The following is a 22,980-nucleotide window of genomic DNA, read 5'->3' as shown; positions in this document are numbered from 1 at the left end:
TGTGGTCTCCAAGTTTGATGCACTCTCCTGTGAGTCCTGAATCTGGAGCTGTGAGACATGTCAATAGACAGAACCTCCTCATTCTCTTTATTCACACCCTCACAACTCCCTCCAGGGGCAAAGCCAAGAGCATAAGACCCACACACACTCCCCAGGTACCTATATACATACATGCAGAGAACACATGTCCCCTGTCTCACATACACTTGGACACACACAGCCATACACATCTACACACATTCTTCGGGTAGACCTCCAGCTCTGGGATGAAGTCAGAGGTCCAGGCACCTTTCAACTGGCAAGTTGGGAACACAGAGTCTCATAGAAATGGGCTCCAAACAGAACTTCCAGCTGAGAACCCGCCTCCATGGGGATCTGCTGTCCTGCCTGGGTTCTATCTGTCCATCCATCCACACCAGCATTGGGTGGAATCAGCTGAAGGCCTCCAAGGTCCTCTACAGGTTTGGGACTCCTGCAAGAAAGAGGAAAATCAAGGGAGATGGTAGGACTAGATCTTGTCCCAGATCCCCTGAGAATGAGGGAGGGGACCCAGTTATGAGCCCAACACTCCAAGAATGAATAGGGCAGCCACTTTTGTGTAAGCCCCAACACCCTGGGGATGAGGGAGTAGATCTAGCTCTGGGCCCAGGCACATCAAGAAATAGGGGAGGGGATCCAGATACCCCAAGAATAAAGATGGACATCCAGCTCAGAGCATAATACCCTGAAAATGAAGGAGTCCCATCTAGGAGCCCCAGCATCCTGCAAGAGACAGAAGAGACCCAGCTCTAAGCCCAGGGACTCAAGAATGAAAGGCCCCTCTCTGAGTCCAGAAGTCATAAGAATGAGGAGACCCACCTTTGATTCCCAAAACCCTTATGAGGATTAAGGCATGTGGCTCTTAATCCATACAGTCAAAATGAGGTCACACATCTCCCAAGTCCAAACCTCCCAGATGTCACACTCACCTGGAAGCTTGTCCACTGAAATCATTGGGGCCAAGAGCCCAGATTTTTGGGGTCCATCCTTCTCATCTGGTCTCAACCTTAGCCTAGAGCACAAAAAAGAAGTTGTCTCCCTAACAATGTGGGGCATCTCAGACTCTTCCAAAAAGGTTTTATTAGTAAAGGATCAAGAGAGCAAAGAGTAGAATCATGAAGTTGGGAGTGGAAGAGGGAGGAAGAATGGTTCCAGAATCAGATATGCTGGGATTGGGGTCATGAGGGGTAGGAATGGGTGTGGTCTGTGAGTATCAGAGCATCTGTGTAGGATCAGAGGCTAAGGGGCCAGTCACTTACCAGAGCCCCAATGCCAGGGCCCCAGCCACCAGTCCCAGGAAAGAGAAGATTCCCAAAGATGCCAGCACGGCCACCTGCTCCAGGGGGTCTCTGTGGTCTGAGGCAGAGGGTCAGATGTCAGCTGCAAGAGCAAGCCTGCCTGACCAGACTCGGTGTCCCCTTTTCCCTGGGGCTGTGTCATTCTCTCCCACCTTTGCCCATCTGCTTAAGCTCACCAAGTGGCTGTGGGTCGGGTAGAAGGGACGGCTTTGGGGGAGCGGGGCTGTCTGCCTGAGGTTCTTCCTCTGTCTGTGTGTGTTGCTGGTCCCCAACTGGCATCTCCTTCGGTAGGGGCTCTGGAGGGAGATGAGACCTGAGAAGTGTCCACGAGGGGTGGGGACAGAGGCCAGAGCCTGCCAGGTGCCAGGAGAGGCCAGGGCCGGGGTTGGACCCTGCGGCGCCTAGGAGGCAGAGCTCGAAGGGGCAGAGCCAGCTTTCGGTAAGTAAGCAGGGGTAAAGGCTGAGAGACAGGGTTAAAGCTAGAGCGGGGCTTACGCTAGGGCAGGGCTGCAGGCAGTACAGCTGAAGCCTGGGGCCGCAATTGCAATGTGGCCAGCTAGTCCCTGCAGATAGATACTAGTTGGCTTGGCCTCTGCCCTTTCCTTAGGCTCTGTCTCTCACCAGTGCTTGGAGTCCCCCAGGCCTCGGGGCTCCAGGAGCTCCAGGTGCCAGCATCCAGAAAGTCCCGGGCGCTGACCCGCACTACATGGGGCAGCCCAGCCACAGCATCGGTGATCACCTCCTCCAATCCAGCTGGCTCCACCTGGGAGTGCAGATAGTTCCCTGGCAGGTTATCCAGTTATAAGCACTCAGCCTTCCTGCCCTCCCACCCGCCTCCAGCCCCAGTCTGCAAAAAGCACCCTTTCCTCCCAGTCCAGTCCCTGTCAGTCTGATGCAGCCTTCTGAGCTTCATATAGGGTGGCTGGTGGTGTTAGGTCTACACCTAGCGTTCACAAGACAAAAGTGCATAGTGGTTCTGTAGATAGGCTGTGATTTCAGACTGACTGCCTGGGTTCAGATCTTTGCTGTGCCACTTACTGAGTGACCTTGGGCCTCTCTCTGTGCCTCAGTTTCTCCATTTGTAAAACAGAGGTGAATAGACCTAAAGGAGATAGTACATGTGTACACCTAAAGTACACCTAAGGCTAAGTCACTTCAGTCGTGTCTGACTCTGTGCGACCCCAGAGACGACAGCCCACCAGGCTCCCCCGTCCCTGGGATTCTCCAGGCAAGAACACTGGGGTGGGTTGCCATTTCCTTCTCCAATGCATGAAAGTGAAAAGTGAAAGTGAAGTCGCTCAGTCATGTCCGACCCTCAGCGATCCCATGGACTGCAGCCTTCCAGGCTCCTCCGTCCATGGGATTTTCCAGTCAAGAGTACTGGAGTGGGGTGCCATTGCCTTCTCTGAAAGTACACCTGAAGGAGATAGTAAATGTGAAGCACAGTGCTTGGTAGACAGTGTTCAGTAAATATTGGTTATTATCTGAGGCAGCAGCTCCCTGGGCCTGATGCTAGCAATCTCTGCCACCTCCAGAGGCGGGAATTCACCTTTATTCACACATGAGTATATCAGTGTCTGTGCCTCTGGGTGAAAAGCCCTCCCTTTCCTAGAAAAGTTATTTTTAAAAAGTCACTGCTATCTACCCACAGATGGGCTGACATCAGTTATAGCCCTGGAGGGCGGAGGGAGGAGGCGCAGTCCCTGTGACAAGGCCTGGCCTAGGGAGAGTGCTCTGTAGGCGGAGAGCCCACGGGGTATCAGTGACCTCCCAGATCTGAGGAGATCTGGAGGATCTAGAGACAGGACACACAGCCCCAGACCAGGGTGCACTCCAAGGCCTCACCGTAGACCAGGCTGGATGCTGTGCTGGACGGTACTGCAGACGGAACTTGAGCAGGAAGTGGGGCTGGCGGGGCCAGGAGGCAGGGTATGTCCAGCTAGCACGCAGGCGGCGAGGATAGCCAGGCACTGACTCTACCCGCAGGCCCTGGGGCGGGTCAGGGCGCACTGAGGGCAGGTGAAGGGGGAGGGGGGACACAAAGTCAGAGCACAAGAGAGGGCTCATCCTTCTCCCATCGCCTCCAGAGGGAAGGCAGGTGTGTGCCTAAAAGTCCCAAAGGGGCAGCACTGCCAAGGAACTTGGGGAAATCTTAGGCTTGATCATCCCTTAGGCTCAGGATCTGTCATCCCTGTTATCTGAGGATGGATTTTTGAAATGTTTATTGAGTGAGTTAAAGAGTGATCTGTTTTCCCTCCAAGGAAGATGAGTTGGCCCAAATTCCAGCCAGAGCCTTCATGATCCCCTCCCACACACAAGTCAAGAGGAAGCCAGTGAGGGGTTTCCACTGGGCAGGGAAGATGTGAGATGGAGCTGCATTTAGCACTGGGCCTGGAAGCAGAGAGGCAGCACTGGGGTTGGGCAGCCAGGAAGGACTTGAAAGGGAAAGGGGTGGTGGCAGTAACCTCTAGAAGCTGAAGGAACCCTGCCTCCTAGGGTTCTGATCTCTTTGGATTCTGCTGAAGTCTCCCTGGGGGCCATCTGTGTGCTGAAATAGACCTGTGTTGGGAGGGAACTGTGTGGGAGCTCAGCAGAAGGAGGGTTATGAATTACGGGGCTATCTATACTCTGGGGTCCAGTCTGGGGTCTCTGTGGTAGGGATCTGGGGAGACCTCTAGGACTGGGTACTCACAGATGCTCTGCAAGCTCACATCCAGCAGGCGGGTGCTGGCCCCCAGGGGGTTCACTTCAGTCACATTGATCCGATACTGGCTCCAGAACTCTGCCCCATGGACTATACAGCGGGCCGCCCCAGGGGGGTCCTGTAAGCATGGCCAGGGCCCTGTGGATGGGCTCATCCTAGGAGAAAGGATGTGGTCTTGGACTCTGGAAATGCTCACTGTGGGATCCAGCTGGAGCCCCCAGCTTCCCCCTCACATCCTACCTTTGGCCATCAGCTCCCGGCACAGTCTTCTTCCTGGCAGGGAAGAGGTCATCTGAGGTCAGGAAGGAAAGGAGGGTCCTCCCTCTCTCTCAGGCCTCCTTCAATACCTCCCCACCTACTCCCACACCCACATTTTGCTATACACCCAAATATATAGGCATAGACAGCCGATGCTGGACACACCTGTAGGAGGTGAGGTAGCGGGTGGGTAAACCGCTAACCTGGCTGGGACTCCAAGTGCAGGAGAAGTTCTCATAGTCAGCAGCCCGGCAGGAAACAACGGGGCGGGCCGGGGGGTCTAGAGGCAGAGGGCGCAGCTGGAGAGTGAGACGCCCCCAGGCCCTCCCCATCCCAGAGGGCTTCCTCTGGGCCTGCAGTCCCTCAGGAGCCCCACTTCTCATCACTCCCCCACAACACTCCTCCCCAACTCACAGCCTAGCCGCAGGGTCACCATGCCCCTAAGTGCACCGTCCAGGGTCCGGCAGGTATAGGTGCCCTCGTCAGTGCTTTCTGCTCGGGCCAGGACCAGTTTGGGCCCTAGCCCAGAGGCAGGTCCCTGGAGCAGCCTTGTCTCCCCGTCCCGAAACCAGGACACCGGGGCCCTGAGGGTGAGAAGAGATGATGATAGATGGAAGGAAGAGTCAAAGTATGCGTCAGACCATGCCATAGCCCTCCCCTGGCTTCTTGGTATGCTTGTGGTAAAATTCAAACTCCGTTTGCTGGCATACAAAACCCCTGGTGATCTAGCCCTCACCTTACTTTTTTTCTTCATCACCTCCCTCTCTCCCCTTCCACCACTGCACTTCAGTTAGGTTGTGCTTCTTTCAGTTCAAGACTGTGGCGCTCAGGAATTCCCTAGTGGTCCAGTGGTTAGGACTCTGTGCTTCCATTGCTGAGGGCCCAGGTTCGATCCCTGGTCGGGAAACTAGGATTCTGCAAGCCAGGTCATGGCCAAAAATAAATAAAGTTTAAAAGTATAAAACTGTGATTTTTTTTTTAAAAGTATGGAACTCACTCCCACTTCAGGGCTTTGCACTAGCTGTTCCCTCTGTCAGGAATGCTTGCTTATACCATAACCTTGACTTCCCTGGTGGCTCAGACGGTAAAGTGTCTGTCTACAATGCAGGAGACCCGGGTTCGAGCCCTGGGTTGGGAAGATCCCCTGGAGAAGGTAATGGCAATCCACTCCAGTACTATTGCCTGGAAAATCTCATGGACAGAGGAGCCTGGTAGGCTACAGTCTATGGGGTCGCAAAGAGTCGGACACGACTGAGTGACTTCACTTTCACTTCACTTTCAGAAATCAGCTTCAATATCACCTCCTCATGGATTTCCCTAATGGTCCAGTGTCTAAGACTCCACATTCCCAATGCAGGGGGCCCAGGGGCCCCCAGGTTTGATCCCTCATCAGGGAATTAGACCCCACATGCCACAACTAAGACCCAGTGCAACCAAATAAAATATATATATATCACCTCCTCAGAGAGGCCTTCCCTGATGACCAATAAAAAGTGGTCATTCAGTTCTCCTCTTCCACATCACTCCCTTTTGATTTTCTGCCCTGCAGGTATTACTACCTGGCATCTTGCCTGGCTTGTGCACTGCTGTATCCCAGGTCTAGCTAGAAGAGACCAGGCAATTAGCAGGTGCTCAGTATATGTAGGTTGAAGGTTCAGTTGAATAAGGATGGTTTGAGGGTTAGGACAGAGAGATGAAGGTTACAGATACAAGGGGCAAGGATGGGAGGGGTCTGAGGACAGGGCAAGGTCAAGAAAGCGTCATGAGAGGGTTCCATCAACCCAACAGGCCAGTGGAACACTTACCCAGCAGTCACTCCAGGGCAACACAGCATCAGGGCCCTGCCAAGCTGCCCATACTGGACCCCTGTGGAAGGCACTTTTGAGCAGAGGCTCTTCCTTTCCCTCTCTCCCATCCTACCCCACACTTTGTGAGAATGACAGGATAAGGGATGGACTTTTAAGACCCGCGTGGGGTCATAGGGTCAAAGCATCATGTTATAGTCTGGAGAGAGCTCAAAGGGCAGGGTGGAGAGAGAATGTTGCCAGGTTGGATGTCAGTGGTTGCGAGGGTCACAGGGCAGGCCTGAGAAGGGGCTACAGTGCTGGTGGCATCACAAATCAGAGTTGGGGGGTCATAGAGCAGGATTCTTCTTACCTGGGGGGCCCCAGGCCTGGGGGCAGGGAGAGGAGGCAGACACCAGGGCTGCAGCCACGGCCACCAGGACCCTGCTCAGCCCTGAGCAGCTGCTGCTCATCTGCAGGAGAAAAGCAAGGTCAGCGATACCACATGCCCAAGACGGGAGGCTAAAGCCTGCCTCCTCCTCTTCCAAACTGGGGCTTTCTAGGAGGAAGAGGATCCATGTGGGGTAAGGCTATCAGACATCATTGGAGGATCTGATGTAAGGTCCCCTTTCCACCATACACCTAGTGCTGTGTGTGAGTACACACACACACACACACCCCATCACACACCATCACACCCTCCTTCTCAGCCATGGGCTTAGGGCCCAGAACAAAAGCCGGAGGCAACAGCCTCTGCCAGCACCGCCACCCCCCCACCGCCCCCCACACCACCCTTGGCGCCCACCCCTGGCACCAAGCGCTGGCTCAGGCTCCATCACTCCCATTAACTCCTCCAATCCAGCTGTTGGGAATTTCGTGTCCATCCCCAACTGGCCCAGGGACAGCCGCTGCCTCTGACTGACCTGTGGCCATCCTTGTCACCCTGGGGCGGGGACTGTCAAGAGTAGGTCTGAGCCCACCCTGCTCCCCTGCCATGAGGCCTAGCCCTGCGCTGGCTGCCAAGCCTGGCCCCTTGCTCTGGCTATTTGGGCCGCTCCTGTGAGCCTGACTCTGGAATCTTGTTGGTCTCAAGCCTGGGAGGCTGGACAGGGCTAGGGTGCAGGCTGAGGCTGCAGAGTTAAGCAGATCCAGATGCCCGAGCTGCTGCCAGAGGCTGGGGCGGGCGAGGAGCCAGCAGATGGAGACAGGGTGGCGGGAGGGGAGAGGAGGCTGAGGGGAGCTAGGAGCCCGGGGGAACAGGAGGCTGGGTGGGGGCCACGGGACCAGAGATGCCCAGAGATGAGGACCGGGAGGCGGTGGGGGCTGGGCTAGGGCAGCAGGATCTCACAAAGGCTGAAAACATAACCAACTGTGTATGTGTGGGGGATTGGGGTGCTACAAGAGAGGGACTCAGGCTGGGAGAAAACAGGAGGAGAAAGGCAGTGGGGAGGTGGGAACTGGGGCAGGAGAAGGGGCAGATGGGGAAAGGGCCCCAGGCAAGGGCTCTAGAAGAGGGAGAGCCCAAATCCCTCCACCCACAGAACTGAGCAGGGACCTCTATGGGTCTGTGTGTCTGTCCGAGTGTGTCCAGTGGCTTACCCCAGCCCCCCAGCCACATTTACCCTGCTCAGCCCTGCCCTACCTCGGTGATCCCAGTGGCTGACCGTCCATGGCCTCCAGGACTTCCTCCCACCAGCTACAGTACCGTCTCAGCTCCACTCAGTTCTGCGACCCCAGAATCGTCCCCTCCTTCCCCTTCCCTGCCCCCGCCCCTCTGCGCCCCCGCAGCTCTGCCGGCCCCTAGCCAGGCCCCCTCCCCCTCCTCCCTCTTCCCCTCCCACCCCCTCTCACCCAAGGCCCTGGGAAGGGAAGAGGCCTCCCCCAAGTCTGGAAAGGAAGCCACAGGCACAGGCAGGCACAGCCAGAGAGAAAGGAGGGCTGCTCTGTCTCTGTCAGTGAGAGGTTCCCTGTGTTCTCACACAGCCAAACACAGGCACACTCAAGGGGGCTTCCCTAGGCACCATCAACAAAGACACTCCCCTGAACACACATGGACACACTCAAATGAAAAAGCAGACACACACTTGTGCTTCCACTCTTTTCATACTAACTTCCCAGCAAATATTTCCTTAGGGTACAGCTGGCTGTGTTTTAAGGGGAAGAGAGGCCCCATGTTGAGGGATATAAAGAAAAGCCAGAGTCCAGCTTCCTCCTCCCCTGGATGTTCCAGCCATTTCTCACCTCCCTCCACCTCCCCGCTCTCCTCTTCAGGCCCCAGCACCAGGAAATGCCTTTGGTCCCTGGTGCCAGACTCACAAGACCCACACTTACCCTCAGACACACACTCTTAGGTACAGCCACTCAGTTACACCGATACACTGAGACATGTACATTTACACATACCCAGACACGCACAAAGGCACAGACATCGAAGTCTTCCTTGCACAGTCACACATACACTTAGCACTCCGCCCCTGGGATGGGGGTCACAGCACTCCCTGTGAGCAACTCCTCATCATGGTTTAAGCTTCTTCTTCCAAGGGGCTCTTAGCAGAGATCCCTGGAGAGACGAAACTGTGAAGAGACATAGAGTGTGAGCTCTAGGAAGAAAGTAATAGGGAGAGAAAAAGACATAGAAAACTGAGTCAGGCAGGGAAACAGAAAATACGAATCAAAGGGCCAGTGACAGGAGCACTGAAAGAAGGGCAAGTCAAGTGTGTTGGGATGGGTCCTTCCACGCAGGCCACTGAGTAGAAAGGTCAGTGTCATCAGCTACCTACCGAAGTGGGTCCCCAAGATGCAAACCCAGCTCCACCCCTCCCCGGTCTAACAGTCAGGACACAGGATACACGTGGAGTGCAAGTCCCATTCTTACTCTGCCACGGCTGAAGTCACACCTGAGCACACATAAACCCAGCCACGCACTCTCACGCTGGCAGACACGATCTCAGATCCTGCAGAGACCTTCCCAAAACACAGTTGCCCCGCTGTGCTCACGGGCCGTCTCACCCGCACAAACGCTTGACCCAATCTCTGCCCCCACACTGCACACTGACACACGCACACGGAATCGCACACCCGCACAGCCACATGCAGACTCAGCCACAAGCACAGCGACACCCGCAGGCATACTAGCTGACAGTTGCACCAAGCGACTCTGTTGTGAAGTCTCGCACACTGACATCGTCACACACAGCTTTGGCAGTCTCACAGGCGCGCGCGCGCGCACACACACAAACACACACACACACACACACGCACACGCACACTGACAGTCCGTCAGTCGCTCAATCCCACACCCCCCTGCCCCGCCCTCTCCTGGCGAGGCTCCCGCCAGTTCACCCGCGGCCCCATCAGGCCTCACCTTCCGCGGCCGCCGCCGCCAGCGCCCTCCGCCCTCGCCCTCGCCCTCACCCTCGCCCTCTGCCCCGGCCTCGACTCCCTCCCGCCCTGGGGCCCCGCCGTGGGGGCGGCTCCGCCCAGGCGCCAATGGAAGGAGCAGGGTGAAATAGGGGGGGTCTCGGCCCATTGGAGCCTCCAACTGCCAATCACCTCCACCCCCACCTCGGCCGGACACTTCCTGTCCCGTCCGGGACTGAGGAGGCTGCCGCCGGGGGACGGAGCGTGGAGCTGGGTTCCTGGGTCCAGGCCCCGAAAGCCCCTCCTCCTGGGACCGCGGGATCCGAAGCTCCCAGGCCCCTCCCCCTCCCAGCTGTCCGCAAACAAAGCCTCAGGTTTTGTGGCTTAGGAGCTACTGGGCAGGTGACCGGGGAAGCTGAAGGTGCCCCTGACTCCAGATAAGACAAGGAGGTGGACCGCTGTTAAGGCGGTGGGTCTCAAACGTCACTGGACATCGTGGTTTTATAACCGCCAAGCCACACTGCAATTAAATCAGTACTGTTTAAAACTCCCCAGATGACTCCAAAAGCAGGCCATTCAAAGGTAGTAGGAATGTATGTCTTAAGAAACTAGCCGCCCATCTAGGGTTCCATTCCCCAGTCAATGGGGGCTCAAGGAAAATGTGTGCCACGTTTGTCTGAGCGTCTTCAAAACAGGGCAACACTCCAAGTTGACCCTTCCCCTCCAGGGTCTCTTAGGAAGACAGGACCCCGGGCTGGAAGGCAGTGAAGGTTATCCTGGGTTAGGGTATTACGGTCCTGCCTGATGTGATTCCCCCCACCACAGTCTCAATTCCCTTGGAAAGAAAGGAGACAAAAAGTGTTCTGGCCATTCCTGCATCACTCACAAGCTCCTGACTTCACCTAAATGTTTGGAGGACCCTAGGTGCATCACATCTCCTGGGTTGTATGACTTGTTATTCCCGCAGTTACAGTCTTGCCAGGGAAACAGGTCCAGAGAAGTGTGGCTGGACCCAGGGTCAGTCTGCAAACCATGCCCTCCTTCCAGGCCTCAGGGCTCCTAACTCTGGCAGCCCCTCCCTGCCAGGGCTATCTTCTGTCCTCTGCAATGACTGGGGCACAGGGGCAACAGAGGTGTTCAGACACTATGCATACATGCTGCATGTGGGAGTCTGGAAAGGCCAAGGACAAAAAGCCACGTACACGTTCCCTGCCCGCCCATTCAGCCCCTGTGGGCTGGAGCAGAGCCAAGATGCAGCCACTCACAAAGCCAGGGTTCTGGCCAGCGGCCCAGGGCCTGGCCACTGACCACTGGGACTAGGATCCTCCTCGCCTGATGCCCACTAAACCCTCAGTCCCAGGCTTGGTGAGTTGACACCCTAGGGATGGTGCAAGGGAGGCTCTGGTTTTCCCTCAGCCAAAGATAAGAACAAAGGATTCTAAAACAATTTTAAACTGGGCTGCCTTTGTTACCCTAGGAGTAAAAGACTCTATAAGCCACACATGACATTGAGTATTAATTTTGTTCAGAGATTTGGGGCGAAGGAGAGGTGGGGAGGTCGCACTCTTAAATTTTTGCACATCTCTTGGAGTCACAGGTTCAATCCCTGGGTCGGGAAGTTCCACTTGGAGGAGGAAATGGCAACTCACTCCAGTATTCCTGCCTGGAAAATTCCATGGACAGAGGAACCTGGTGGGTTACAGTCCAAAGGGTCGCAAAGAGTCAGACACAACTGAGTGACTGAGTAAGCAAAAAAGTTGACAAAGAAGGTTGTAGCTGGAGCTATGCCTTCAGCCTTTAACCCCAGACCCCCAGGGGATCAGAGTTCACACTCATCTGGCATTAGAATATGTGATTAAAGTTTGAGAAGCATAGTTTTATTGATCCCACATCTGCCCAAATTCTAAGCCCTGGTTCCTCAGACAGAAGGCCCTGTGGTCAGCGTGGTCAGGCGATGGCTGCTGTCTCCCTGTCCTTCTGCCCCAGGCGGTAATGAACCTCAGGAAGTGCCCTTAGTCTTTCTGCAGCCTGGAAGGGGGAAAGGGGATAATTAGGGAGGGTAATGTTTGCCCAGAATGGGGTATGGAGTTCTGAATGTGAGAAGACACTAGACACTGGGGAGGGTGTGTGGGGCAGGGAGGTTGGTGAGAAGGACTGCTGGAATAGCCAGAGATGAAGGAGTTGAGCAGCTCTGGAGTCCCCAGGAATACCCAAGTTATGGGGGTTTTTAGGGTCATGATTGTTGGGATCCCTTGAGTAAACAGGAGAGAAAAGGGAATCCAAGGATCCAGGGTGTTCCAAATCCTGACCTGCTCTGGGGTGAGGTCCCTCTGGGCCTGGGCAAGCATTTCATAGCCAACCATGAACTTCCGGACTGTAGCAGAGCGCAGGAGTGGAGGGTAATAATGAGCATGTAGCTGCCAGTGGTCCCAGTTGGCTCCAGCCTCTGATCCTGTGGGAGCCCCTGACAAAAAGAAGGCAGAGATGGTTGGGAAGGGTCCTTTCTTAGTTCTTCAGCTTAGCTCCAGGCTCCTCCGTCCCTGGGACTTTCCAGGCAAGAGTACTGGAGTCGGGTGCCGTTGCCTTCTCCCCAAACCATAGCAGGTACCTGAAAACTACATCTTCCCGCATTCTCTGCCAGAGAGACAAGGCACCAGAAAGTGCACTGGGAGACATAGTTTCACTAAGTTTGCGTCTCCACTCTCAGTTCTGGCATATCTGCTCTGAATGCTTCCCCAGCAAGTGTTCCAAGGCCTACTGGGAGTTGCAGCCCACTAAGCTGGGACCCAGGAGCCCAGAAATGGCGTTGGGGATAGACATAGGTACTCTGGAAGCCTCACCGTGCCAGCCCATGGAGTAGGGGAAGGATGTTTCAAATAGGTTGTCATACTTGGTCAAGAGCTTCTTCATGATGGAGGATAGATCTGGAATCAGAGCCTAACTCTCAGTCTGGGGCACAGATGCTGTCCCCACCAGAGCCATCCCCAGCCAAAGCCTGGCCCCAGGGGCCCAGCTGGGAGACTCACCGTCACGCTCAGCAGGGGTCAGCTCAGGCAGCCGCCGCACATGCCGACGGGGCAGCAGTAATGTCTGAAAGGGCCACACTGCCCAGAAGGGGACCAGCACCAACCAGTGCTCACTAGTTAGGACCAGACGTTCCTAGGCCAACCCAATGGAAATGATGTCATCAAGGTGGGTGTGAGGAGGCCAGCAAATAGGTATGGGAAGACCAAAAAACCTATGTAGAAACTGATGGCTTCTCACCACCTCTGTCACTATCACCCTAGTCTAAGTCTTCATTATCTTTCTTTTAGCTTATTGCTGTGTCCCCTAGCAAGTCTCTCTGCTACTTCTGTTCTACCCTTCTTCACACACCTCTCCTTTTGGGGTGAGGTTAAGGGCTTCTTAGGGACACAAGATTTGGCTTTCTCCCACCTTCCTGAGCAGCTCCTGGCGGCTGTACTCCACAAGCAGGGGTTCTCCATGCTGACTCTGATAGGCCCGCTGACATCGCTCCTCACGCTGGGCAACATCTGGCAGGAAGCTGCTGGCCCACACCTGTCAAGGGGCAGTAGAAGAGCAGACAGATCCTTCACCCCCTGAGCCTCCTCATCAGTAGCATACTTCCTCTGGCCCTTCCCTTACTCCAGTTCCCCAACTCACAGTGCTGGGTTGGACTCAGCCCAGATAATCTATGGAAGCCCCTCACACTCTTACCTGGCAGTGGGGATGGGGGTTAGAACAGCCCATCATGGCTCCTTTGTTTTCAAAGATCTACGAAGTAGAAGCAGGGAGCTTTAAGCCAAAAAGACACCAAGTCAACCCCTCCCGACCACAGCCCATGGAAATAAAAGTGCCAATTCCCAGAACCAAATTTTACCACCCCTTCCCTGACCACCTAGTAGAGGGGGCAACCTCACAGACCTGCACCCAAGGGTACTGGGCACCCAGTTCCTCTGTGACTGAGGCCCAAGCATCAACGACAGCTCGGATTTCAGGGACCGACATGAGAGGCAGTGTCACATCCGACCAGGGGTGGAAGCACATGACCTTACTAGGTGGTGAAGGAAGGAGAGATGACATAGGTATAGGGCTTGCTGTGTTGGGGGTAGGGCCCAATCCTAGTATTCAGTCCAGGCCCCAGGTTGAAGGGTGTAAGAGTAGAAATTTATTGTTACCAAACTCCTTGAGCAGCCTCTGCTTGGAAAAGGGGGTGATCACTGGGTCCTAAGATAAAGGGGTATCACTCTATGCAGTAGAAGTCCCCCAACAAGGTACAACCTCTTTGCTCCCCAACAGCACCCAGAGCCAGGTTACCTGGACTAGGGGCATCAGGCTGCAGAGCTGGGAAGTCGTTGTCAAACAGGAAGGTGCCTTCATAGTCAGGATTCACCTACAGACAAGGATGGGCTAGAAGCCTTTGCTGGCCTATATCACCAGTCATCTGGTGGGTCCCAAGGTTATAAGTAGGTGGGGAAGGCCACTCTGAGGTCAGAAAGACTTGGTGGGATATGACCCAGAAGGAGGTCCACTCCCCCTGTGAGGTGAAGGGTTAGGGTCCATTCCTCTGTGGGGTGAAGGGGAGCCGTAAGGGAAAGGAGATGGAGCTACTCCCCCTACTCCCACCCACCCCGCCCCACCCCCCCGCCAAGCCTGCAGATGTAGGATTTAAAGACTGACCTCTCCATTGGCCCGTGTGGCCCCCGGACAGAGAGGGTTGTGGGGGTCATGGCGGGGTACTGTTGTCAGAGGCTGGTGCTCTACCTGCCCCTGCCAGGGACGCTTCATGCGGTGCGCTGACACCAGCACCCACTCATCTTGTAGCGGGTTGTAGCGGATATGCTGATGCTCTGGCGGCAGAGAGTCCAGATCAGTCACAAAGCTCTTCGCCCCCTTCTCCCCTGCAGAAGGCCCAAGCTCGGATGCAACCTCTTGGCCCCACCCTGCTCAAGAGCTAGAGGCCGGAGCTTGGGCGTTCCCAGCGCCAATTAGCCTGCAGCCCCAACACCGGCGTGTCCCTTCGCCGCGCGTGCCTGGACCGGTGGGCGCGCCGACCCGCGGGCAGGGACGACAACTTCCTAAGGAAGGGGAGGGTTCAGTTTCGCGTCCCAGCGAGTCCCGGCCGCCCTGCAGTTACCGCTTGCCCGGAAGGTTGTGGCCATGGCGTCCGCCTCTAACGCCTGCTGGCGCTGCTCAGGACACGCTCCGCGACGCGACTGGAGGCCACCGCGGGGTAGGTATCGTCTGGAACTTTGAGCCTGCTCACTTCGCCCCCATCGCCTCTCTGTCTCGCCCCGCCCCGGCCTCGATGATTGGACAGCCGCCAGCACGTGACATCCCGAGGGTCCGCCCTACCACCTGGGGGCGGGGCTCAGGACTGACTACCCCTACAGGGGGCGACTTTGATGATCCCAGTCTAGGGCCAAAGCCACTAACTATCCTGAAACAGCCTCTGTGAAACTGCTTACTACAGATCCCTCAGCTCTGGGATGCTTAAAAGACTTCTTTGCTGCATTAAGTCATTTGGTCATTCATTCAGCAAATATTTACCTACTGAGCATCTACCGCGTGCCAGGAACCTAGGCTCCATGTGGCGCAAAAGGATGTCCATGTGTGCACAAGTCATAGTCTCAGCCCTCCCAGAGCTTACATTCTAGGATAGGTAAGGGTATAACCCTGGATCCACAATCACCTCACTTACCTGTTCAGTGACTCTGGTGGAGGAAAAGCAAGGGGATGGGATAGGGGGCTGTGGGGTTTGAGCTGCTTCACCTAAACCCTGGCTTCAGGAACTATTTGAAGGAATGGGTACCTCACTGTAACCATATGCTAGCCCCACCAGGCAGCAGAAACAGGTTTGGGGAAAGGGGGCTAACTAACCATATTCTCTCTGTGTGTCATATATACAGACACACACAAAGCACAGGAAGTGGCCAGGGTAAGAAGGCTGTAAGAAATCTGAAATTGTGGGGAGGATAGGACTATCAGTAGCTCCAACAACCATCTGGGTGAGGTCAGGGGTGTTTCCTTTGCACAATCCTGTCCCTTCTCCAACTTTTCCTTGGATTAAACCAGTTGGCTAAAACTAGAATAAACTTCAAATTAATTCCTCCCCTGGCACTTTATAGAGTCATCTAAATATTGCCTGAACATCCTCCCCATTTGGCAGTGGAGAACAGAGACCTCAAGGTCATCCAGAGGATAAGTGGCCAAACTGAGATGTGGACCCAAGTTCACAGGCTCTTCCTGATGCTTAGAAATGTCTCTGAGACTTCAGTGAGCTTGCCTTTCTTCCTTCCTTTCTTTTTTTTTTTTTGGCACACCATGCACAGGATGGTCAGTTCCCTAACCAGGGATTGAACCTGAGTCATGGCAGTGAGAGCCCAGAATCCTAAATACTGGGCCACCAGGAAACTCCCTCCGTGAACCTTAAGATAGAAACCTAGTGAGCTAGGAGCTGGGCAGTAGCAGGAAGGCCCCTTCCCCCAAGCCACACCAGGTCAAGCCAGGTGTTTTGCTGAGCTCAGATGTAAAAACTGGGTCTTAGGTCATTTACCTTATCTCTGCCCCAGACTGAAATCTAAAGCCCACCACTAGAGGGCACGGAGCTGAGAAACCAGAGCTTTATATATCCCATTGGCTGCCCATGAAATAGGGAGGGAAAGGGATAAAAAAAATCTGCTTTTTGTGGAAAGGGGATGTTGTCGGCTAACAATAAATATTACCACTACAGCAGCCACTGTAGCTGACCCCACAACAGTGTGCCCAGAGGGGAGTTCAGGATGAAGAAAAACAGGAAGGGTTTTGCGCTTTTTTAAAAAAACTATTTGTTTATTTTACTTATTTATTTTTGGTCATACCACATGGCATATGGGATCTTAATCCTCTGACCAGGGATCAAACCCATTCCCCCTGCAGTGGAAGCACAGACCACTGGACTACCAGGCAATTTCCAAATATTCAGCCTTTTTTTTTTTTTTTTTGCCATAGCGTGTGGGATCTTAGTTCCAGGGCCACAGATCCAACCTGCGTTCCCTGCATTGGAAGCATGAAGTCTTAACTAATGGACTGCCACGGAAGTCCCAGCAATATATGCTTTGGTTACTGGTTTCTGTCTGACTTACTTCACTTAGTATGATAATCTCTAGGTCCATCTGTGTTGCTGTTATTTCATCCTTTTTTTATGGCTGAGTAATATTACATTGCGTATATGTACCACATCTCCTTTATCCATGTCAATGGACATTTAGGTTGATTCCATGTCTTGGCTATTATAAAGAGTGTTGCAATGAACATTAGGGTACTTGCATCTTTTCTCTTTTTAATAAAATTTTATTTATTTATTTTTGGCTGTGTTGGGTCTTCACTGCTTTTTGTTGTGTGGGCTTTCTCTAGTTGAAGTTAGCAGGGGATACTCTTTGTTGTGGTGCATGGGCTTCTCCTTGTGGTGGCTTCTCTTGTTGCAGGGCATAGGCTTTAGGCTCTCAGGCTTTGGTAGTTGCAGCAGGTGGGCTCAGTAGTTATGGCACCCAGGCTTAGTTGCTCTGCCACATGTAGAATCGTCCTGCACCAGAGGTCGAACCCGTGTCCCCTGCATTAGCAGGCAGATTCTTATCCAGTACACCACCAGAGAAGTCAGCAAGCATCTTTTCGAATTATGATTCTCTGGATATATGCCGAGGAGTGGGATTGCTGGATTATGTGGTAGCTCTACTTTTATTTTTTAGGGAACCTACATACTGTTCTCCATAGTGGCTGTACCAGTTTACATTCCTACCAATAGGATAGGAAGGTTCCCCTTTCTCCACATCCTGTCCTGAATTTATTGTTTATAGACGATTTGATCATGGCCATTCTGACCCGTGTGAGGTCATACCTCAGTGTGGTTTTGATTTGCATCTCTCTAATAATTAGCCTTTCTCTTTTTTTAAAACAGTGTGTGCTGGAGAAGATTTCTGAAAGACCAGGTAGGGGAGCTGAAGACCTAGACAGTCCCAGAGGACTCTTCCTAAAACAGCAGGGCAGAGACCAGAGTTTTGGGGTAGTCCCTGCTACTTGGGATACTAAAGAATGGTCAATTCAGGAGTGTCACAGAAGCCAGAGCCAATACAAAAACATGTTCCCTCAGTCTTGCAATAACCCCTTTCTAAATCTTTCCCGTCTTAGTTAAAAGTATCTCAAAAAAAAAAAAAAAAAATAGTCCATCTTCCCAGCCTCTACTCTATCTGCACAGTACACTGTAACAAGTCTTTTGCTCTTCAGTAATCAGGATAAATAATCTTAGTTGCTGTAACAAACAACCCGCAAACTCAGTGGCTTAGCACCAGAGTCCACTGTGGGAGAGAGGAAGCGCTCTGTCCCATGCAACATTCAGAATTTTCTACTAACTACTTAACTGTATGTAACTATGATAATAGATAAGGCAAGAAGAGTGTGTCAATAATTTCACAGATTTTAGGAGCCAGACCTTGAAGTGGCATACATCATTTCTGCCTATACTTCTCACCTAACTACTGAGTAGATTGGAATATAATCTGGCTGCCCAAGAGCAAAAGGAATGGATTTGTGAATGTAAATTCACCTCTCTGCTACATGTCCCTCCTGAGAAACTCAATGACCATTTCCCATCATTTAATAGGACCACTCAGTTATATTTATTATAACAATATCAGTTATATTGACTGTGTTGACCTCTCATTCCATCATTCTCATGTGTGAGGCTACAGTCTTCCAATTCTCTTCTCCTTTATGTTTTATTTATATAACTAGCACATGACACCACATGCCAGACTCTAATTGCTTTGTAAATATTAACTGGTTTAGTCTTCATCACAATAAACTATGTACTTTTATTCAACCCATTTTACAGATGAGAAAATTGAGTTACAAAGAGTTTAAACAACTTGTCCAAGATCACACAATTAGTAGGTGGCAGGGGCCAGGTTTTTAATCCAGTCAGTCTTATCACCGCACTATGCTGCCTTTTTTCTGTTTCTTCTGCTTCTCTTCCTTTATCACTCCCCCGCGGCTGATAACCTTCAGTTGGTTTACAAGCCCCTCCTCTCACATTTTGTGCTTCTGAATAAAGAAAGAATTGTCGGCCCCCGGAAGACCCCACGCTGTGTCTCTCCTCCGTGCTTTTGCTCTTGGAGAAGGTCTCACTGGCTCACTGCAATGCCCTTCCCATCGCTCTTGAAGACACTGCTCAAGTGTCACCGCCTCCAAAAGCCTTCCATACGTTCCCAAGTTGAAGAGCCTCCTTCCCACCTTCTGTGCTAACAAAGGCGGGCATTTACCATCACAAGTCCCGGAAGGCTCTGCTTCCGGGTTCACCTGCTTCACCAGTCAGTGAGCCCAGGAGGGGCCAGTCCATTCTGCGTTTCACCGCCATCCTCTCCTACCCCAAGTAGGACGGCAGTAGGAGAGACCCCTCCTAGAGGACCGAAGGCCGGCAGCTCCGAGGGCTTAGCCCCGCCCCCTCGCCTGACGCGCGCGGCGGCGCCCCTCCCCCTCGAAGCTCCCGGCTCCCCGCTCACGGAGAGATAATGGTTCAACCCGAGAGGCGGTGCCCCAGCGCCCTGGCAGTTCCGATTGGCCAGGGCGAGCCGTACCACGGCAGTGGCGGGGGAACGGGTAGTGGACCGCGCGCCGCAGACTCGGAGGCAGAAAGAGTCACAGCCTCCCGCCTCGGCAATCCCTAGCGCTGCACTGTGCCAGGCCACCCACTGGGATGTGTTGGGCCGTGGGCCGGCGGTGGGCGTGGGCCGCGCTGCTCCTGGCGGTCGCGGCAGTGCTGGCCCAGGTGGTCTGGCTCTGGCTGGGAACTCAGAGCTTCGTCTTCCAGCACGAAGAGATCGCGCAGCTGGCTCGGCAGTACGCGGGTGAGCCGGGGGTGAACGGGTGGAGGACCACGGGTTGGGGCGGGCCGGGCCGAGCTGGAGGTTCCAGGGGCACCGTTTCCCAGTTTCGGACTGGTGCTGGCCCTGACTGTGTTGTTCCTCTACCCCCGCCAGGGCTGGACCACGAGCTGGCCTTCTCTCGGCTGATCGTGGAGCTGCGGCGGCTGCACCCGGGCCACGTGCTGCCCGACGAGGACCTGCAGTGGGTGTTCGTGAACGCGGGAGGCTGGATGGGCGCCATGTGCCTTCTGCACGCCTCCCTGTCCGAGTACGTGCTGCTCTTCGGCACCGCTCTGGGCTCTAGCGGCCACTCGGGTCAGTGCTGGCGGCGGGCCGAACTGGGAGACTGGGGCTGTACAAAGGCCCATGCCCTCCTTTCTGCCGTTTGGCCAAGCCGTAGGATGCTACGGATACCCTGGTATTCAGTGTCCATTTGATTGTTCCTCAGGGCGCTACTGGGCTGAGATCTCGGATACCATCATCTCTGGCACCTTCCACCAGTGGAGAGAGGGTACTACTAAAAGTGAGGTCTTCTACCCAGGTGGGTTGGGTGACTTTGTCAGAGAGGTGGGTCTTTTCATTCTTGGGTGCCTGTAGTTGGGGGAAGGAGCCATGCCATGGAAAAGGGGGTGCATTGAGGGGCCCTCCACCTCGTTCCTTTGCCCTCCAGGTAAGCCACAGGTGGTTGGTGAGGCAGTGTTGAGGGTTTCTGTGACTTTTCCCCTGTCCAAGTGGAAACATAACTTCCTGTTAACCATGTCTGATTTTTAATCATCCAGTATTCCCAGCAGTTACTGGAGTCAGTTGGGTAATCAAAAATGCTGTCATGCCCCAAAGACGAGGCAGACAGTTTTTTTGTATAATGAAGCGTTTGGACTGCTAAGTAACTTTGGTGTTGAATGTTACAAGCATGCCAGGCATGGGATTTCCCTGACAGTCCAGTGGTTATGACTGCACTCCCAGTGTAGGGGGGCACGGGTCAGATCCCTAGTCGGGGAACTAAGATCCTGCATACTGCACAGCACAGCAAAAAAAAAAAAAAGTGTGGCAGACATTGTAATTGAATAGCTACATTTCTCAGAAAGCCTAGCAAGTTTCATATTCATCTCACCCTATCTAATAGGCCCAGCCCAAGTTTAGCTAAACTTCTTCTTGACATGAGTGAGGCTTGGGAATGCAGACTTCCATGGCTCCCAGACAGTGTTGCGGGGCCAAGTGAGACTTCCCCACTAGAGGACATGAGCCAGGTGATGCCACAAAGGAAAGTTCAGGAGTGGCCACCTTAGCCCCTTACCCAACCAAACCATTGAGGTAAAGCTTTTCCTTTCCTGAAGCTGCCTGTCCATTCCCTACCCCTAGAGAGCCTATAGGCCAGGGGTGGAGGTGGCCGTGGAAGGGAAGGGCAGGGCCCCGTTCCTCATGTGGTTGCTCCCTGTCCCACCAGGGGAGACAGTGGTGCACGGGCCTGGTGAGGCAACGGCTGTGGAGTGGGGGCCAAACACATGGATGGTGGAGTATGGCCGGGGTGTCATCCCCTCTACCCTGGGCTTCGCACTGGCTGACACTGTCTTCAGCACCCAGGACTTCCTCACCCTCTTCTACACTCTTCGAGCCTATGCCCGGGGCCTCCGGCTGGAACTCACCACCTACCTCTTCGGCCAGGATGCCTGACCAGCCAGGCCTGAAGGAGGACCTGTGGATGGACAGGAGCGGGCAGGCCCGCACACATCCACTTGCTGGAGCCCATGTGAACAGACAAGAACATACCACATGCAGATACTGAGTTCCTGATGTATGAGCAGGGACATACATGCTTATACAACCAAACATAGAGAGTCATGGGAACACATGAGACACACATTCAGATACTGAATCCTGTGTGTACGGCAGCATTCACACCCATCCAGAGAGGGAGCCCCACATGTACCAAGGGAGCCAGTCATGTTCCAACACACATCCCACAGATTAACTCAGGCCTCTCCAGAACCTCTCTGCCCCTAGTCAGAGCTCTGGAGTTAGGGATGGGGGTGGCTATTTCAAACTGCCTGGGTCTGACCCTTCAGCCCAGCAGCCATTGATTAGGGGGGATGGGGGAGAAGAGGGGCTGCCTTTGGAGGCTCCCTTCACCTGCAGCTATGATTCCCTTCCCCTTCATTTCCCATCCTCACCATATGCCTTACCCCTTTTTGTTCCCCTGCTATGCAAGTACCTTCATGGTCTGTCCCCTACCCTCTGGAGAACGGAAAATGCTGAGGTCACACCTCCCTCCAGGGTATGATGGGGAAGCTGGCCTCAGCCCAGGGCCCACTGCTGGGACTAGTACCTGGACAGGTGGGCCCAGGTTCAAGGGGCCGTCGATGGCCTAGAGAAAGCCTTTTCTGCGCACACACCCATCACAGCTTCTGGACACTGCCCTTGCTGCATTCTCTGTCCATCTGTCTATCTCTGTTAATAAAGACCTATTGAACAATTTCATTTCTTTTTGTGTCTGAGCAGCAGGAAAACCTCTAACTCCTGGAGGCCTCAAGAAGGTCTCTCCCTCACTGTGTGATTCAGTTTATGACAGCGGCTTTTTACTCAATACTTCAGTGTTCCCAGGAATCACCCGCAGGCTCATTGACTCTATAGATGATTATGCCCAATCCCCAGAGATCAGTTCTGGGTTGAGGCCTTGAGATCAGCATGTTTAATAAGTTTCTCTCCACCAAGGTTGAATGCCACAGTTCAAGAAATTCAAGGCTAACTGAGGTGTGTGTCTTCCTCTTGGTGTCTTGGTCTTCCCTCTGCTAGTGCTGTTCTGGGAACAGTCCTGGGATTCCTACTCTGAATGATCACTGGGTGGCAGTGTGCAGCCACTTTTGAGCTGTAAGGCAGCGTCATTCTCCATCTGCTTTGTACTAGGTTTCCAGGGTAGCATGTTCACCTCCACCCAGAGCAAGAGTTCTCCTCTCCAGTCTGCTTTTTCCAGGACCCCTTACTTCAGTGGAGGCTCCCAGGAGTGGGCAGCAGGCACACTGTCTGGTGATGTCTGAGGTAGTGAGGGCTGGGACTAGGGTGAGATCAGAGAGGTGCCTGAAGTGAACACTCCCACAGGCCCTGCACTTGCCTCACCCTCCTACCTTGCTCTGAGGTTAAGCAAGGCTCATGCCTCATTTCTTAGCACTCTAATATATTTAAAATGGAAGAAACATGGTTATAAAAAAAGTCTTATACTAAAAATTTGACATTCTAATGAACAAAAATACAAAAGACTACATATATAACCATTGAGAACATCAAAAGTCTAAATTGGTCACAGAGAATGCATGTGAGGCCCAGGCAAGGTGGCCTCCTGAGAGTCCACCACCACCGTGTCAGCCACACCAGGCCCTGGCTGCAGCCTCTCCGTTTGGTCACAGGTTGCAAAGTCAAGCCTCAGAATTTCTCTCACCCTGAAACCCACCTTTGCCTCTAGGCTTAGAGCCCACATCTATTAGGGACGCCCCAGCTCCCTGTGTCATTTCTTTCACATAGGACTAAGCTCCGAGGCTCCTCCCCATCTCTGCTGCTAAGTCCAGTGGTTATTTCTTCTCTTAACTTAACACAATCTTAAAATGTTCATGTCGCTTAGAGGACACTACTCTTCCTTCTTTGCCTCC

The 22,980-nt window shown here is 53.6% G+C and overlaps 3 protein-coding genes across 9 annotated transcripts; 1 reads left to right on the top strand and 2 right to left on the bottom strand.

Annotated features, from left to right (window-relative positions):
* Positions 1 to 60: 60 nt before the first annotated feature.
* IL11RA (interleukin 11 receptor subunit alpha) lies at positions 61 to 9,725 on the bottom strand. 7 transcript variants are annotated; one of them, XM_027550073.1, is made up of 14 exons: positions 9,648 to 9,725; positions 8,542 to 8,657; positions 6,457 to 6,556; positions 6,105 to 6,165; positions 4,714 to 4,883; positions 4,465 to 4,579; positions 4,282 to 4,314; positions 4,030 to 4,196; positions 3,183 to 3,346; positions 1,959 to 2,100; positions 1,514 to 1,633; positions 1,299 to 1,395; positions 969 to 1,051; positions 65 to 472 (listed from the first exon to the last, which is right to left on the bottom strand). In XM_027550073.1, exons 3-14 carry the CDS (start codon positions 6,554 to 6,556, stop codon positions 456 to 458), a joined length of 1,269 nt encoding a protein of 422 aa, XP_027405874.1. In that variant the 5' UTR covers positions 8,542 to 8,657; positions 9,648 to 9,725; the 3' UTR covers positions 65 to 455. The 7 variants fall into 7 exon arrangements, with proteins under 7 accessions (XP_027405871.1, XP_027405874.1, XP_027405873.1 ...); XM_027550072.1 differs by lacking the exon at positions 9,648 to 9,725 and adding an exon at positions 9,448 to 9,557; XM_027550070.1 differs by lacking the exons at positions 8,542 to 8,657; positions 9,648 to 9,725 and adding an exon at positions 9,448 to 9,514 and having other exon boundaries at positions 61 to 472.
* Positions 9,726 to 11,293: 1,568 nt separating this feature from the next.
* GALT (galactose-1-phosphate uridylyltransferase) lies at positions 11,294 to 14,745 on the bottom strand. Its single transcript, XM_027550077.1, has 11 exons — positions 14,581 to 14,745; positions 14,124 to 14,293; positions 13,761 to 13,836; positions 13,622 to 13,670; positions 13,368 to 13,497; positions 13,161 to 13,217; positions 12,879 to 13,001; positions 12,470 to 12,602; positions 12,284 to 12,367; positions 11,753 to 11,907; positions 11,294 to 11,471 (listed from the first exon to the last, which is right to left on the bottom strand). The coding sequence occupies exons 1-11, from the start codon at positions 14,603 to 14,605 to the stop codon at positions 11,391 to 11,393; spliced, it is 1,083 nt and encodes a 360-aa protein (XP_027405878.1). The 5' UTR covers positions 14,606 to 14,745; the 3' UTR covers positions 11,294 to 11,390.
* A 4,306-nt stretch (positions 14,746 to 19,051) lies between these two features.
* On the top strand, positions 19,052 to 21,817 carry SIGMAR1 (sigma non-opioid intracellular receptor 1). Its single transcript, XM_027550066.1, has 4 exons — positions 19,052 to 19,324; positions 19,457 to 19,657; positions 19,791 to 19,883; positions 20,787 to 21,817. The coding sequence occupies exons 1-4, from the start codon at positions 19,174 to 19,176 to the stop codon at positions 21,011 to 21,013; spliced, it is 672 nt and encodes a 223-aa protein (XP_027405867.1). The 5' UTR covers positions 19,052 to 19,173; the 3' UTR covers positions 21,014 to 21,817.
* The last annotated feature ends 1,163 nt before the right edge of the window (positions 21,818 to 22,980 follow it).

Source organism: Bos indicus x Bos taurus, chromosome 8 (assembly GCF_003369695.1).
Source record: "Bos indicus x Bos taurus breed Angus x Brahman F1 hybrid chromosome 8, Bos_hybrid_MaternalHap_v2.0, whole genome shotgun sequence".
In the NCBI taxonomy this organism is placed as follows: domain Eukaryota; kingdom Metazoa; phylum Chordata; class Mammalia; order Artiodactyla; family Bovidae; genus Bos; species Bos indicus x Bos taurus.
This window is presented reverse-complemented; position numbering and strand designations above follow the sequence as displayed.